This window comes from Ailuropoda melanoleuca, chromosome 6 (genome assembly GCF_002007445.2).
Source record: "Ailuropoda melanoleuca isolate Jingjing chromosome 6, ASM200744v2, whole genome shotgun sequence".
NCBI lineage: Eukaryota > Metazoa > Chordata > Mammalia > Carnivora > Ursidae > Ailuropoda > Ailuropoda melanoleuca.
In genome coordinates, this window is record NC_048223.1 from 111,912,716 (window position 1) to 111,931,332 (window position 18,617).

General features: G+C 44.3%; 1 protein-coding gene across 1 annotated transcript in view; it reads right to left on the reverse strand.

Moving 5' to 3' along the window:
* Positions 1-8,304: 8,304 nt before the first annotated feature.
* LOC100472992 (guanylate cyclase 2G-like) overlaps positions 8,305-18,617 on the reverse strand; it is a 35,708-nt gene continuing 25,395 nt past the window's right edge. Inside the window, 5 exon segments of the mRNA XM_034663623.1 lie at positions 8,305-8,739; positions 8,741-8,809; positions 10,497-10,689; positions 11,606-11,742; positions 13,085-13,266. Coding sequence (XP_034519514.1) covers positions 8,557-8,739; positions 8,741-8,809; positions 10,497-10,689; positions 11,606-11,742; positions 13,085-13,266 — 764 coding nt within the window. The 3' untranslated portion in view covers positions 8,305-8,556.

Below are 18,617 nucleotides of genomic sequence, written 5' to 3' on the forward strand. Positions count from 1 at the left end.
GAGATCGCCAGGCAGGCAGTGGCATCTCCAGCACCCAGCATCACCTCCTGTGTCTGTGACAAACTCCCATTTATTGCGCTGCCAGCAAGAACGAACAGAAGAACGTACTGTTGAGAAGCAGAGAACAGTGCTTTGCCAATTACGTGTTCCAATGATTTTTGTGAATTTCAGTGATTGTCTCTGGTGCCCCACTTCCTCTTGTGACTTCCTGTGGTTCTGAGACCCTGCAGCTCCGAGACCCTGCAGTTCCTCTCCGGACGCTGGTGGAGGAGTCTCCTTTCCCCATGCTGAAGTCAGGGCTGCAGTGGACTCCTTTGAAGGCTATTCTAATTTTAAAAGAGTAGCACACCCAACCAAGTGCAGCTGAGCATTTTGAGGAGAATGCGGGGCATAACCACAGAGTCAGGGCTAAGTAGAGAGTGCACAGGAATAGCCAGCTTTGCCAAGGGGGGGCCTTTGGCATTGATGGTGTACGATGCTTATTTGAGAACCAGGGCTGAACCACCAGGCAGGGGTTCTAATCTTTCAAATGATGATGTGGGAATGAGAGTGGAATATAATAGTTTTGCTCAAACCTGAGTATTAGAAAGGAAAACAATTCTTGAGAGGCCCCTAGTGCTAACCTAATTTGTTTTTAGTGTAGTGTTTCTTAAATATGTATACACATCATATAGGTATTAACTCATTTTTATAGCGGATATAGATTTCAAAAATCAAAAGAAAATTACAGATTGAATAGGCCTAAAGCTACAAAAAGAATAAAACTCACATTAACATATATTTAACATCATAATGTGGCCTTGCCTAAATGAAACCGCTGCTGGCAGGTGACTCTGGAGTGACATCTGTGACAGGTCCTCTGAAGTTTGTCAACCCAACCCTACCGTACGCCTTGCAGTGCTCAGTGCTCTCGCTATTTTTTATCTCTTTGAGCTAAGAAATTGTCATCTGTGTGGAATGGTCTGACCTCATTTAGTCTTTAACAGTCAAGCACATATTTATCTGTTTTTGTCTCATTAACTTATGATCGTTAGAACGGAACCTCCCACAAAAATCAGAAACACATCTGCAAAAGTGGCCAGTGGAATTGGATGGCGCCACACCCTGATAACACGGCCACCCCAGTGACCCAGAATGCATGGATATTAATGATTTCATGGTCAACAAAATAAAAACTGAATGAACTAATCATCGTAGACAACTGGGAGATCCCCGAGAATGCACTGTCAACCCCAGAAGCTAGAATGTGATAGGAAAAGCCAGAGCTCTAAGTTTTTTTTCTTAGTCTTGTACAGACATAATTAGTGGGCTTACACTTTGAATATACGTCAGTGTGTCTCTGTGGCTAATGTATTTGAGAAGTTTTGAGATCTGTAGTTTGATGGGTCTTTTACAACTGTGCTAAGGAACTCAGAAATTCAGCTAGTTTCCAAATTTCTGGAAACATGGAGTACATGTTTGTTTAGCAACAGACTAGATTCAAATGACTGAGTGTAGTCTAGACTGGTCTCAAAGCTGGAGCTCCAACCAGTTTGGGATCTCATCTTCCTATGCATTCAAAATTTTTATAATCAGGAAGGACAGAAGACATATTTTATTGGTTCTAGTCAAAAACTCTTAAATAGCATACTTAGAGCCATAATCAAATCTTTGGCTGTCAGAGTAAAACAATGTTGTATTAGTTTTGTTTTATTTTATCATATTGTTTAATGATCTTGTATCTGCACCTGGTGCTATGAATAAAATGCCTTAAAATAAATAACCTATGATTACAGCGTATGGTGTTAATATATCATATTGATAGCCGATTCCTCCACCCTCCCAGGGGTTTATACAACTAGAACTTCTTAGACTCACACACATACCACAGACTTTCTATCACTCTACCCTACATTTACTTTCCAAAAATCCCAGCATTTGCTTTCTGATGCAAGGAGGAAAAGCCATCCGTATGATCTCCGAGTCTCCAGTGCCCTAACATCTACCACCAGCAGTCAAAAGTGTTTCAACCTCTCGTGAGCTAAAACCCCTTCATGTCTTCGCACTTCTTTATCAAGAAATTAAGAGAAAACACTCAAAATAATCTCTGCTATAAATTCTCGTGAGTGCTAAACATAAAACATATTCAGAGAACGAGGAAAGAGTAGAAAACTCCCTTTGGTATCCTTGGTTAACAAAGAAAAAACAGTGGATATAGATTTTAGGAAATTAATCTTACCAAATTCCTGCTTATGATCCTGAAAGAGCCTCTCTTAAAACTTGAGTAATATAAAGAAAAGAATATATACAGACATGCTGTGTACTGAGTATATGTACTCACATAAATCTGTACCTACTGATCTATCAGTCAAGAGCTACAGATTTAGACACAGAGAGATTTCTGCGTGTGTGTATATGCATGTAGATACGTATACACGTATGTATGCGCACATGTGAATGGACACGTATGCACATGTGTGGATATGTTTTATGTGTTTGTGTGTGTATGGAAACCGAATGTTTATTATGTCCAATGAAAAAGGCAGAAGTAATAAAGTCTTTATTATATAAATATAACTTGAATAACCATGCGGGCTAGAGCTGAAAGGGAACAAACACACACACTCCATACAAGTACAAAGATGGGATAATAATAGACAAGCACTATATCCCACCCCATCCCCACAGCAGCGTATCATTTTCTAATGCCTTTTAAATGTAACAACATTGGACTGCTTAGTCACCTCTGCGCTTTTGTGCATACCTCTATTAGTCCTTAACAGATTGCAGAACTACTAGTATGCTCTCTTCAACTAGACTGAGAGCTAAAGATCAAGGAATGTTTCATATTCTCATCTCTCCCCAGTGTGGTACCAAGCACAGCGTAAGTGCTCAATAAATGCTCTTTGAATTAATGAAATGTCAGATGGATGGATGGATGGATGGATGGATGGATGGATGGTTGGTTGGATAGATGGATGGATGGTTGGATGGCTGGATAGGGAATGGCCTATCTCTCTGAAAGACCTCAGAGCAGAGGTTGTTCTGTTCCCTTCCATAGGAGAACAAAGTGTTTGGAATCCAGAAGCCCTGCCCCCAAACAAGGGAAGAAGTTCTGAAGTGTAAGAAGATAAATGTCCCACTGTCTCCATGCTGAGGTGGCAGGGAAGCGCCCCTGTTCTCTCTCAGATAAATGCCTTCTTTTGACTAATGCTTTCAATCCTTGATGAAAGCAATCCTCCTATGGGGAGGAGCAGGGCCTCCCACAATAAAAATGGAATCATGTCAGAGAAAATGGAGTCTGTGAAGTTTCTAGAGTTCAGTCGCCCACCTCCGGGCAGGAGAAAAGTCCCGCCAATGGAAACACACAGTAGCTCCATGGAGATGGGACTGTTTGAAAAGTACTTCCCTTGGCCCCTATTTAGCGGCCCTCTTCCTGGAGAAAGGCAAGAATTCCACCAAACCTTTAGTAAGATTTGGTATTAAAGGCTCTCAACCCACCAAAATTGTTTTCCTATACAGAGCTCAAAAATATCTCTATAAAAGCAGCTCACAGGTCAAGTAGAAAAAGAAAACATTCCCAATCTCATTGGTTTTCACTTCTTCAGTCTTGGGAAATTCACCAGGAAAAGGTCTCAAACACAATACAGCGGTCCAAACTGCTCTCCCATAATCAGGACCAGCCATGAGAAAGATAATCAGGATGTGAGGAGTTGCAAGGAATTAAAAAAGAGAGAGAAATACCGTTAAGTGCATTAGTGGTTTAGTCAGTCTGCTACAAGAACCATTGGCAGATATGATGGAGTCCTACTCTCTGTGTAAAGGGGGAAATACTCATAGCAGAATAGATGGGTTCATCTTCGTCTGCTGGAGGTTGCAAAGAATTAAGCACTTCATAAATCAAAGAAAAATTCCACTTAAAATTCAAGCCTTGATTGAAAGCAAAGCCTATCTCCCTTCCTTTGCTTTGGATGGAAAGAAATTAAGCAATAATTTGAGGATGGGACATTTCCATTTGGAAACTACTGGGCTCACAGGAAGTCAGAGCTCAGGACCAGGACTTCTAGGGACTGACTGACCCCATCCACTGTACCTGGAAGGGCCTGATCCTGTTGGATTTTACTGATTGTTCACACCTTAGATAGAGCTTTACCCCCAGGGGCAACATTCCTGAGATGCCTTCTGATAACAAAAGGTTAGAGAGCAGCCCCTGGAAAAAGGCAGGGCAGGGTGGGGCCCGTAGCCCCAGCTTCTGTTCGCCAGCTTTCCTCTCTCCCAGAATGAAACTGGGTTCACTGCAAATTCACAAGCAAATGAGCCGGAAATATCTGGCAGCTAGGGCAAGTTCACTGGCAGGTCTGGGAGTAACAGCCCAGGCCTGGTCGCCCAGGAAATGAGTTCACCCTATCCAATTTATCCCAATCCCGCAGAGCTCTGGGGTGGGAAGAGGAGGCCAGCTAGATGGCTCCCCCTCCTGGTAGATTAACTCAATACCCCAGATCTGCACCCCCTGAATGGGATATTTAATGCATCCAACCGAATGGTCCCCGGACTTTCATGCGACCCCACAAACATCTTCAAAGAAAATACCTCAGAAGCTCTCTGGGACTTTAGCTTCTTCCTCAGTCAATTCAGGGAGTGGAAAAGTGAAGCCTTGTTTGCCTTTCAACCAGAAAGTTGTTTGTTCTGCTTTGCCCTGTGGGAGGAAGAGGAGAGGGCTGGTGAGTCACAGAGGAGGAAAGGCTGCCCGTGAAATGTGGCCCCTGAGCAGACCACTCGGTCTCCCTTGTTTGTTGACTGAAAATGTTGTTCGTAGCCAAAGGGCAAGTAAGCAGGAGCAACCTCAGGGGAGGAAAGGCCTCATTATAGGTGAAATCTTGATTTGCTTGGGCTTTGCTGATAAGCTTAAATGCATAGTCAGCAATGGCCTAGGGGGTGAGGGCCGGTCAAGGTTGAATTTCACTGCAAAGGAAATCTTTAAAAAATAATAATAAAATCTATGGAGCTCTTGTGATCAGTAGGGCACCAGCTGAAACACCTCGTATACACGTTCACATTTAATCCCCACATCTACCCTTGGAGGGCAGTATTATCACCATTCCCATTTACTGGTGATAAAACCAGGCCCCCAGATCGGACAGCCGGTACAATTCAAAGCTTAGTCATACTGCTGCCTTCTAGAAAAATCTTCCCCTCACCTGAAGTCTGTTGATCAAATACAGTATGTGAGGGCCAGGCTCAGCAAACTGGGGAGTTGATGGCCCCCCTTCCCTTTCACTTCTTTCCATGAATCTCCATACCCACCCAAACACCTAACATCATAATAACCTCCCACCACTTCCCCCATGAACATCTCCAAGATGTCCCCCACGCCACCAAAGGCTGATGGCTATCAGAAAGAGAAGGCATCATGGTGTGTTTCACACAGGCTGGATGGAGGAGAAGGCAGAGGGGAAGGGAAAAGATATTTAGATGAATTGAGATGAGGTCCTAGTGCCCCCAAGCCAATGGGCCTCTGTCTCCTCTCCCTGGGCAATTAGACGCAGGAGAAGGGACTCCATAGAGGAAATATGGGCATTATAATTCCTGGGCTTGTACTTGCTGTTACTTTATGGAAGACTAGACTGGGGTGTTCCAGCAGAAGCCAGGAGACCATTTGCAGCTAAGAGAAAAGAGGTATCCCCCAAGGCATTGGGCTAGTTGGGAACTAAGATTGTTTTCTGTTATAGATTCCCCGTTAACCTTCTGAGGGAACCATACAACTCTTGTCTGAAGGAAGAAGACCTGGGAGTTGCAAGAGCCTGCACATGGACCTTAGCCGTCTCCACACACCACAGCACAGAGATGCACTCATCCCGTCACCTTCCTCAACCTCTCCATCAGAGACCCAAATGGGGCAGGTGGGGTGCACTAAGTCGGTCTTGCCTTGACTGGAATGGTGCCTCTCTTTTGCAAATCGTACCCTCCCAATGCCAGCAGGTGCCTGCAGTGCTCTGAGAGACGTGAATCCAGAGAGCTGCCATAAAGCAGTTACTGCCTCGTTACTGACTTGGTTGTGACTTCCATCGGGGGACAGTGGGCAGGGGCTGCTGTGCAGAGGAAGGCTACACTGCTCAAATTCTTGGGCTGCCAGCACCTCTCATTAAAGTTAATCACAGACAACCTCTCTGAAGTCTGGGACACTTGGGGTAAGACCCCACCAACCATCCAGACATTCTTCAGACACTATTGACATTGCTCACGCTTTAACATGTTCAGTTTAGAAACAGCAGACAGAAGTAACTTCACATGCAAGCTGGTACTCCTCATGGATGGAGGTCCACTGGGCTCCTCAGGCTTCCTGGGATGGTACTGGAGCTCGGACACATCACTGAAAACATGGTTCACAACCAGCACTGTGTCCAGAATCAGGTTTGGAGCCTACATCAGCAGTCTCACTTTCAAGATTTATCCTCAAAAATCCTGACTCAGAAGTTTAAAGAGAGGTTTAAATCAGAGTTTGAGACTTGGCCGATTAACTTGAACAATGAAGTCATCAGAAGAAAAAATATGTTTGTAATGTTTTTATATATTGTGGAAAATTTAGGAATCTGAAAGAATGTTAACCTAAACATTTTGATACTTAAATCCCTAAGTAATTATTTTTTTCTAGCTGATAAACATCTCCACTAATATATAGCATATATTGTCTAGCAATAATTAATGCAATAAAATTACTGTAAAGCAAAACAATATGATATCCTCTGGAGTTCCTGGCCATAGATTAATTTTGCATCACCAAAACTATACTTTGCATCAGGGAGGGGCAAATTCCACCCACCAGCCAAATCCAGCCCACCACTTGTGCTTACAAATAAAGTTTTATTGGAACATGGCCACACCCATCATTCACATATTATAAATGGCTGCTTTCACACTACAACATTAGTTAAGTAACAGAGACCATGGCCCATTAAGTGTAAAATATTTACTGTCTGGCCCTGAACAGAAAAAGCTTGCTGACTCCTGCTTTTCCTTTAATGACCTTATTATATGTGTACCTGACAGCTGAGAATTGAAAATCTTGGAAGGAAGTTGTCATGTGTGTTTCCATAGAAAGCATGGTGCAAAACCCTGTCTACAAAGTTTGTGATCAATGTTGTCTGAGGTGGATAATGATCTTATCCCCCAAACCGAAAACAGTAGACTAAATGAAAATGGGTCTTCTAAAAATACCCTCTGGTGAAAGATGGGGGGACTAGGGACAGTGACATTGTGTTTGCAAAGTGCTGTAAATGACACCCACGCAGACTGCTGCTTTCCGTTCTGGATGCCATGTTCACAGTGTGTCCGAACAGACAGTAGCTGGGCAGGGTGATTCCCACGACGCCAGCCAGCACGGGATCTGCAAGGAGGAGAACGGAAGGGCGCAGCCGATCTGCGTTTCCCAAGGGCTGGACCGCACAGTGCACGTTAAGTCAGTAAAGGCAGTTCAGCAAATATCTAAGTGCCCTCTTCAGGCGGAGTGTGGCAGCAGGTCTTCGGGTTTACAGAGAGGCGACCTACAGAGCCCGTGGACTTCTGGTGGGAAACAACGTCCTCAATTTAGGACGAGCTGAATGTTTGTAACCCCCTCCCTCGTGCGCTCGCAGAAGCCGTACCCCTCGAGGTGATGGGATTAGCAGGCAGGGCCTCGGGGAGGTACTTAGGTTTAGACGGGGTCCTGATGGTAGAGCCCTGGGTGGGGGGGGGGGGGAGGGGGGGTTAGGGATTAGTGGCCAGGGAGACGGGATGCCACAGCTCACTCTCTCTTTGCTAGCTGAGGACACAGCCAGAAGGCAGCCCTTGGTGAGCTAGGAGGAGTGTCCTCACCAAAACCGACCGTGCTGTAACCCTGATCCTGGACTTCCTGCCTCGGGGACTGTGAGAAAATTAATGTCTGTGGTTTAAGCCGCCGAGTCTGTGGTATTTTGTTTTAACAACCAAGCTAAGACAGAAATTAATGATGATGTTCTTCGTGCACTAGAGATGTAAACAAAACAACCGAGGCACAAGTGTGGGAGTGATTAATTCTGATGAGGGGCCAGGTTTTATTCTAGTCAAGCCTTGGAGGACAGGTAGGAGCAGGTCTCGCTACATACCCTACAGGGCCCAGGCTGAAATGAAAGTAAGGAACCCCTCATTCAAAACCTATTAAGAAATTAAGAAAATAAATAATAATTATTATAATATTGTAACAATACAATATTATAGCACTAATTATAGTAATAATATTATGATAACATTAATAATTAAGAAACTAAGAAGAGCATTAAACCAAGTACTGGTTGCTTCTGCACAGGTCACATGCCCATGAGTTTGACCAAAAATAGACCAGATCAAAGGGCATTTGATACAGAGGCATGGGGGTTGGGGCGGGGGAAGCAGCCCCATAAAACTGTCCTGCTTTTCGGTCTCCTCCTAACTTTTGGTTCAACACCTTGGAGTCTCTGGGTGTCTTCGCTGTCACCAAGTAATCTGGCTAGCTGGAAATACATTTACAGAGACCATTCAACCTTTTGTTTCCCTTGTAGATGTTACCATTCAGCTTCAGGCTTCTCAAAACCTCAGACCCAGGACTTGAATCCAGAACCACCTGGCCCCATACCTGGACCCGAAGGCCCAGTGCTGTCTATCTGTGTGGATGCCAGTCCTAAGCCTGAGCTTCTCCTGGGGCACCTGCCCGATCTGGAAGTCGACAGTGGCGCTGAGGGAGTGCAAGGACATTGTGGCAGTCTCGTCCCACCTGCTGGATTCCATTGAGGATGGGAAGTCCACTAGCCACCACGTATGCATCTCCAATGGTTTCCACCTGAAAACAAAGCAGCAAAGTGGCCTTGCTCTGAGGCCCCCCGCTTTGAAGAGTCACGCTCCCTGACCTCCACTCCCTCCATGTCCCAGCATTTCCACAGGTTTCTGCCCTTGTTCTGTTCCTCCCACAGAGCCTTCCTTCCCTGAGCCCTCCTGCACACAGCCACTGCTTTCTCCTCTGAACTCTGATAGTGGTGGCAACCATATTTCCTCAACTCAAGTTCAAAACCAGTTAAACAGGCAGCAGTGTACGAATGGGGTACATCTTGAAGGATCACATGCATCCATCGAGTGGAATTCGTCTTACCCAATCTGAAACGTCTTCACCCCATACAAGGGCTCTTAGACACATTTATATAGGTGTATACATGAGACACAATATATATGCTTATACTTATGCATAAATGCATGTATCTGCCTAATTTGTCCTCTTTCTCCCCTAATAAATTCACCTTTCAGATCCCTCCTTCACAATAGAGAATAAATGACCACTGTAAACTTGAAAGCTACAGCCCTTTCCAGTTACATTTGCATTTTAGCAGAATCCAAAAATGAAGCAGTAAAGGGGGGATTCCAGACATTAGCCAGGCAGTAAACACACCTCTGTCTATTGGTCACCCCAGAATTACACAAAATCAACCAGCACGCAAGTCTGATTGCTTCTAGGCTACCTCTCCCCACCATGGGTACATACATCCTTTAGACACTGAAACCGATTTAGTATTAGCTGGTGGAAAACATAAGAGAGAAGATAACACCAAGAGGAAATCCCAGAGGACGCCCTCCTAGGGCGAGCAGCTTCCGTCTTGGGATACGTGAGACCTACCCTTTGAGATTATCCACACCACCCTTTGAGATTATCCACACCACCTTTTCTTTCACCCTTGAACAGAGGCATATCTGTGGGGACCACTGGGGGATAACCATTAAGGAATATGTCCCTGGGGGACATGACCACACTGTCCCCCAAATCTCCCCAGCCCCAGGGCCACAGGCAGAGCCTGTCAGAGCTGGAACACCTGTGGCTGCACCAGGCATGCGTGAGGTTGGGCACCGTGCAGTCGGGATCCGGCCCCACCCGAAAACTCAGAAAACACCCAAAGCAGCTATCATCACTACTGCTTGAGTGAAGGCAAATTATTCATTTTTGCTATCCTTCCTGGAAAAATCATCTTTTATGCTGGGTGACCACTAGGCAGATCGTTGTTTCTCACTTTAGCCCCAAGTCTGATAGTCCACACGTGAGAGCCTGTCTTCACCTGCACTAAGTATCACAGTGGCAGAAGTGAGACTCACGCAGCATCCCAAAACAACCTTTAAAGGAGAGTAAATGGGAGCTCCTCTGAATCCGAAGGAAATATATTCAGGAGTGGGCTGGAGGAATTAGTCAGTAGAAGGTCAATGCGTCTTTAGACATGTGTTTACTGCAAGATACAATAATGGAAGGAAACAAGGAGCAACTGGTGATTCTTGACAAGCACACACATCGGTGATTAATCAAGCCCTTTCCTAAGAAAACAAACAGGAATAAAATATTGAGTTTCTGCCATGCCCTGAGATAGACTGCCAGCCTGAAATCGAGCCTTCTCCTGGCTGACAGCTAGGGCTGGGTCCACCCTCACTCCTGCCCTGGAGCCTGCTGACAAAGACAGCGTGTCCCCTCCCAGCCCAGGAGCCAACGGTCTCACCTTATACGAATCCTCTGTTTTAAGGATGTGATCAAATAAACTGTACGGGTCGTTAAGGAGATTCACAACTTGCAAGGGGGAGCTGAGTGAACACAGCTCTGTGAACCCAGCAATGTCGGAGAAAAAGATTGTCAGGGACTCAAAATGTTCTGGTTCCACGGACCTTCCAGCTATGAGCTGTTATCCAATGAAGCTGAAACCAGAGAATAGGGATGAGTTTTGAACAGACTTACTCACCTGGTCCCCTACAAACCCCAGCAGAATCATCCTTATAGATCCTTTTGTTTCAGTGGGTTACGTTTTTAGTTAACAAAATCCCACCATCGAAAGGGATTCTTTTGACTCCCATTTCTCCACCTGCATTTTCTCTAAAGACATACTTTCAGTGGTGGGTATAAATTGGAGGAGGGGAGAGCAGGTAAAGAAATGCTTTTACAGTAAGGATTTTCTCCTTGAGAGCATCTCATTTCCCCCTATTGGTTATAGAGTTTGATGGTAAAGATTCAATCTGCAGATGTGGGAGGGAAAGGAAGCAGCACCAATCCACAAATCAGTATTTTTGCTTTAATCCTCCAATCTCAAGTTAACACCCTCAAATCCCTGACCCCACCCCTTTGTCAAGACACACAGGAAGTGTGCTGGAATTTTAGTACCAGGTGCTCCTGCCAAGTGTTTAGAGAGAGTACAGATGCAATTACAGCCAAAAATGAAGTGAGTTTTGAATCTGAAGTCATGGGAGCATATCGTATTGTGCAAAGAAAGGTTTTGGAGTACAATCTCAAATACTGGGGAGCTGGCAAATCAGACCCGTGCACCCAGAGCGCCATCTAGTGGTCGCTCTCCTGTTGCTGCAGCCATCATCTTTTCTCTAAGATATTCTCGGTCCTGTGTGAATTCAAGGGCCTTTGCCCCTATCTCCTTTCATAGGGTGGACCAAAAATTACCTGCAAAATGCTTCACCCATTTTAGAAGAACCTGACTTCCTCTTATTAAAGGAACACAAATAAATGTTCTCTCTGCAGGGAGCCTCTTAGATAGTGATGCTATTACTTCTTGGATCCCTTGAAAAAGTGCCCCCCCACCCCGCCCCGCCCCGCCCTCTGGAATACCTTGGCAGCATTGTGGACAGAAGCCTATCTACCTTCTTCTCTGCCATCAGCTGGTTGGTCCTCTCTTCCACCACGTCCTCCAGGTGGTTGGCATACACCTCCGGCTTGCTCACGAGACTGTCTAGGATGCTCACTGGCTTTAAGAGAACCCCCACATTAACATCTTTTCCAAGAACTTTAGGGCCACAGTGGAGCACAGCTTTCAGCTATACATTCCAAGGAAAGAAAACATGTCTTGCCCTTCAGGTTCTCTGCTTCAGGGCTGCCCATGGACAGCAGTGAAATGACCACGGCAATGAGGCCACGCGGCAGGACAGAGGCTGCCTTCTACCAGCTCTCTGACCTTGACTGCACTGTTCATTTCCATGAGCCTCAGTTTCTTCATCTGGAGCATGAGGGTAATAACACATACTTCCCAGGGCTTTTCGGAGGTTCAGGGAGAGAGTGGGTACACAACGTCTAAAGCTGTGTCTGACACTTAGCAGGCACTCAACAAATGGCGCCCCCCCCCACTTCCCAACATGCTCCAGATCGTCGTCATGGTCAGTCAAAAATGTAGATTTCAGGACACGTTTTGTTCTGTTTTGTTTTTCTGAATAGCACCAGCTGTTTTCTTTTCGGATGACAGATGTAAGGGACACTTCTAGATCCTTTAGACTCTTGTTTTAGAAGCGTCTTCAGAAAAATCATTTAAATTCCCCATTTTTCAAATGAAGAGACTGAGGCTCACATAGGAAATAGACTTGCCTTAACATAGGAGACCAAATTCTCTGAGTAAAAGTCATGATTGACCTGAGACATACCATTTAAAACAATTTTGATGTGGAAAATGCAGAACACAGGGCCGTTGTGTTCGGAATGCCTAGCAGAATGGCCAAGCCAGGAGCAGATGCCAGACTCCCAGCCCAGGGCCCTTCTAACACTCAAGCTACTTCTAACATGGCTGTACCTGCATATGCCCAATGTGCCGAAAGATGACACAATTATCCTGATATGAAGCGAGCTACTATTGAGGACATTGCTTGGGAGGCATGAATAATTTAACAGCTTACTCTAAGGTTGGTGAATAGTTTCTTGCCCCATAGTCCAACCCCAACTGATGAGTCATGAGCCTTGGAATGAGGGTTTGGAAAACATTCTGGGGCCATGTCAAACTTCCCTGGAAAAGAGAACCTTGATTGATTAGTGATATCGAGAGTGGACAAAGGAGGACAATGGAAGTGCTGCTGTCCAATACATTTTTGTATCATTTGTGAAACAAAGGGAGAATTTATCACTCTACTTTAACCAGCATGTAACACCGTGCTTTGCAGGTGGCAGGCGTCTAGGGGGCAGATGATGAATGAACGAAGGAATGGGTGAATGAATGAATGAGTGGAGGAATGAATGAATGGAGTGAGCCACACAGGAGCAATCACAGCCATATAGTCTTAAAATTCTAATGGTTAAATAATTAGGAGAAACTATTCCACATCTAACTCACCCTTTGGAACCGGCTTCCTGTAAAAATTTCTTGATGGAAGAGAAAGTGGGCCTTTTCTCTGGAGCTTCATCCCAACATGCCTTCACCATGACCACAATCTTCTCATTGCCCTTCTCCTCCGACAGGGAAGGGCGAAGTGGAACTGACACTGCAGGGTCTTTGATTCGGCTGATGATTTCTGAAATTCACGTGGGGTGTAGACAGCCAAATGTCTGAAAACGTTGTGTCGCTTAGGACACTTTAAACATATGTGCTCTTCAATTTGTAAATTGAGTTTTTAAATAAATTGAGCAGATTATGGAATGTCAGAGAAATCTGAGTATTTTATGAGAAATGCTCTGAAGCCTCTGGAAAATGAAGAATCCTACTGTAAAACACGTAAGCACCTTCTAATGAATCTGTTTTTAGATTAAGTTGTTGTTGTTTTCTAATAGACCTTTCTTGCAGTAGAGCATATATATATGTCTATGTGATTCAGGAGTGTATAAGAATTTGGGGTGCACCTTATGCAATTTGTATTCCATATAAAATGTCACATAAAAGTTATTTTAGCAAATAATAAATGTTACCACCACTTGCTGCCTCTGTGTCCAAATTTGTAAACCTACTTTCTTTCACTTCTGCATTGACTTCTGACATTTATAGAACATTCTGCTTATCCAGGTTTTGGAGAGGAAATAATAATTTGAGAACAATGTATACAAGTTTTGGTATAAAAATACTATGGGTGTAACAACATGAATGAATCTTTTTTATTTATTATTTATTTATTTATTTATTTATTTATTATTTGAGCGAGAGAGAGATCGTGAGCAGGGGGAGGGGCAGAGGGAGAAGCAGACTCCTCGCTGAACAGGGAGCTCCTTGTGGAACTTGATTCCAGGACATTTCTAAGTATAAAAAGGTAGTCTGAAAAGGCTACACACTGTATGGTTCTGTTTCTATGACATTCCAGAAAACGCAAAATTATAGAGACAGGAAACAGAAGAAAGGCTGTCAGGAGTTTGGGGAGAAGGTGTTGAACAGGCGAGGCACAGGATTTGTTCTGGGTGATGAGACTATACTAAATGGTACTGTAGAGGTGGGTACATGATACCGTGTATTTGCCAAAACCCATAGAACTTTACAGCACAGAGAGCAAACCTCAAAGAACACAAATTCTTAATACCAGGATATTGGACAATCCCAGATAGCTGAAGACCATGACAAAAGAATGACTTGAGACCATTAAGATTAAACAACAGGACCCATTCACAATGACTGTGTTCTAGTCGGCAAGATTGCGTCTCACGAGGGGACAGAATAAGAACTCTGCAAGTACCACACACATATGCCGGGACTGGATAAGCAAATGCATGGATGGCAGATGGTGGGAGCCAGGATCTCCCTGTGGGGAAGGGAGTTTTGGATAAGTGATAGGGAGACTAGGATAAATGAACCATGTGGTAATGATGTTGGAAATGTCAGTATGAACTCATAGGTACACCTGGGTAGATACGGATATGGAAGAGTGTGTACACAGAGGCTAGTGTAAACACATGCCCCTGGGAGGGACTAGACGCAACAACACCCCAGCAGCAATGAGCACACCCAGCATCTAGGCCTTGGTTTCCAATATCATTCTACAGTAAAAAGAACCAGGGTTTACGTACCCTTGACACGATGGGATGAGCATGACAATTTACCCCTGAGGCCTTCCTCCCAAGGGGTAGAAACCCAGTCTAATCATGAGGGAATAAACAATTAGACAAATCCCAAATGAGAAACAGTCTACAAAACACCCGGCCAGGACTCCTCAAAAGCACAATGTCATAAAAATCAAGGATAGTCTCTGAGAAACGTTCCTGAGGAGCATGGAGTAGACAAGATGGGTAATGTAGTGGGGTGTCCTGGATGGGATGCTGGGGTAGGAAAGGACACTGGGTTAAAAACTAAGGAAGTCTGGGAGCACCTGGGTGGCTCAGTCAGTTAAGCATCCGACTCTTGATTTTGGCTCAGGTCATGATCTCGGGGTTGTGAGATCGAGCCCTGCATCGGGCACCATGCGGGGTGTGGAGCCTGCTTTAGATTCTCTCTCTCCTTCTCCCTCTGCCCTTCCTTCTCCTCATCTTCTCTAAAAACAAAACAAACAAAACAAACAAAAAACAAAACAAAAACAAAAAAAGTCTAAGGAAATCCGAATTGTGGCTTTTACTTAATGATAATAACGCAAGTTCTAAAACTGTGTAAAATATTATCTTGTGTTTGTAAATGTACATACCTGTGTTTCAGTGCACATTTTTCATGCCTAAAAATAATCTGAAAGAAAATACATCTTAAAAAAGGATATGCTATGGGTAATTGTGTTTTACGTCCCAAACGAAGTAGAATTTGAGACACGGGACAACGATGGTTTAAGGAAGTGACTGGAGAATTACTATTGCTATATTCTCTGCTTTCCTGTATTCAGCTCTAAGAACTGCCATGGAAGAATCAATACAATGATATAAACTTTGAACCATGGGTTCAAATTCACACTGTCGGTCTGCCCCTCCGTGTGTATACACGTTCATGAGCTGCTCACATGTGACCATCCTTCAATCTTCAGCCATCCACGGTCACGTTATTGTAATTGTTCTTCTTGGGTGTGCATCAGAAGCGAGGATGGGGGGCTTGTTAAAACACAGATTCTGGGCCCACCCCCACAGTTTCCAATTCAGAAGGCCTGGGGTTGGGCCTGAAAATCTGCATTTCCAACAACTACCCCGGGGATGTCCATGCGGCTGGTCCGGGGTGGCCCCAGGCCAGTGCCTCTCAAACTGTGGGTCTTTAACACCATCTGGAAACTTGATAAAAATGTAAATTCTCAGGCCTTGCTCCAGACCTACTGAGTCAGAGACCCTGAGGGTGGGACCCAGCAATTCTGTGTTTCAACAAGCCCTCCAGGTAATTCTGATGCCCACTAACGTTGGAAAAGCACTGGTCTAGTATGTGCAGAGAATCAATATCTATGCAGTTCCCAGCACCAGGACTGTTTGTAGGGAAGTACGAGAAGTTAATGGAAGAAGCGTGTTCGTCCATAAATTAGGTGCACCTTGTACTTTTCCTGGTTGCAGTCCTGTGTATACATAGTCCCATATGGCCAGCTCTCATTTAACTCTGTGAGCAGAGGACCACAGTGGAGGGCAAACATACCAACTGTATACTGTCTGCCCACCCCCACTGCCAACGCCCCTCTCTGGCCTTCACCCCAATTGGTGCAATCCTATGGCAGCTGAGCCTGGCAAGTATAGATCGGCTCCTTCCTGGGCCAAGTCTGGGAAGATCTATGTAGCTTCTTGGTTCTAAAGTCAGTTGAACTTGGATTTGGGATGAACCTTTTTGGATTAGTCTCCCCTCTATTTCACCTGACCATAGATTAGAAACTGCAATCTGCTCTTATTTTTATTTTTTAAAGATTTTATTTATTTTTTGAGAGAGAAAGAGAGCAAGCTAGAGAGAGCCTGAGCTGGCAGGGAAGGGCAGAGAGAAAGGGACAAACAGACTCCCCACTGAGCAGGGAGGCCAACATGGGGCTCAAGCCCAGGACCCTGGGATCATGACCTGAGCCAAAAGCAGACGCTTAACCAACTGAGCCACCCAGGTGCCCCAGGAATCCATTTTTTAAAGCAACTCCATACATTCAGAAAGGCTCCTGACTTGAAAAAGTCTCCAGGGAATGCTTGATGATCTAAAGATGAGACTTGAGGCTGGCACCTGGGAATGTGCTAGAAATGGTAGGCAAAGTGATAAAGAAAAAAAATCAAGGGAGAAACTGAGAAACTGACACACGCACACCTCCCTGGGTTCGCTCTGAGACAGCAGTTCTCAGTGTGGGCTACACATTGGAATCACCCGCAAACCCTGATGGCCAGATTGTGGCGTATGACATCAAGGTCTCCTTGGCTGAGACCCAGACCAATTCCAGCGTACGGCCAACTTGGAAAATAACAGTGCTGGGGGTTATGCCTCCTAAACTTTTTTTTATCAATCTGGATCAAATTTTGCTTTATCTCCCACCACTTCTGCCCTTAATTCCATGATGGACTCTGTGTTAAGAGACAACTCAGCAAAGAATAAGCCTGAATATATCCTACAAAGTCAACCAGGCAGCATTTATCTATATCCATATTTATATCTATATCTATCTATCTATATATACATATATATATATATACTTAAAATACATTTATCTCTTTCATGTCCACAAAGATACAAGGCTGCTCTCTGCAGCAACTATGAGAGCAAGAAATGGAAAACAACTAGAATGTGTATCAATCAATAATACATGGCATATCCTTACAATGAAAAATTCTATAGTCCTTAAGAAAGAAGAAAGCAAATTTGTATACACAAATATGAGATGAGAGATACCCAAGCAGAGGCAATGGTGTGTGTAAAGGCCCTGGGGTAAGAATGTGTCTGGCATGAGGGAGACACATGAAGATGATCAGCATGACTGAAAGGAGCAAACCATGGGGGATGGAATTAGGAGGGTATACTGAGCTAAATGGTGGTCCCCAACAAGATATGTCCATGTCCTAATCTCCAGAACCTGTGAATGTGACCTTATGTGAAGAAAAGGTCTTTGCAGATTTAATTAAGTATCTTAGGTGAGGGGATCATTTCAGATTTCCAGGTGGGCTCTAACCCAATGACAGGCATCCTTATAAGATAGAGATGGAAGAGAGGTGTACAGAGGAGGAAGCAATGTTAAGGGGAAGGCAGAGATTGGAGCGATATGGCCATAAGCCCATGAAGTCCAGGGCAGCCACCAAAAGCTAGACAAGACAAAGAAGAGAGCTTTCCTACAGCTTCTAGAGGGAGCACGGCCCTGCTGAACCTTGATTTTGGACTTCTGCTTTCTAGAACTGTAAGAAAATAAATTTCTGTCACTTAAAGCCAGCAGGTTTGTGGTTAACTTACTATGGCAACCATAGGACACTAATAAAGAAGGTCCCAGAGGCCAGGTGAGAGGGCCACTGTAAGGGCTTAGCTTTCATCCCCTAAATAGGAAGCCAGGGGAGGAGGCTGTGAACAGAAGTGATGTGACCTAACTCATTTTCCAACAGGATCGCCCTGACTGCTGTTGGAGAATAAAGTGTGCAATCCCGAGTTCCTGGATTGTTTTTATAAGCAAACTGCATCTAGTTTTTTGTTTTGTTTTGTTTTTATAATATTTTTTTGAGTTTTCAGAGATTTATTTGTCCCTTGAGCAGCAAGAATTCAGATTACATCCACGCCTCATTGTTTCATACATCCCGAATAAGTAATTTATCTGCTAATAGCATATTCAGTGCAGGTGAAAAAAAAAAGTCAGATGCTTTAGTTGCACATATGTGAATTTCCTCTAGAACATCATATCCCCAGGCACGTGAAATAGGTAGAGTAATATTATATAATCCATATGCATTTGAGAGTTAATTTAGTAAGAGTCCTAAATGTACCCATCAGTGGCTGTAAAAAAGAGAATCAATTGACTAAATCCTGATTTTAACATCTTAAATGGAA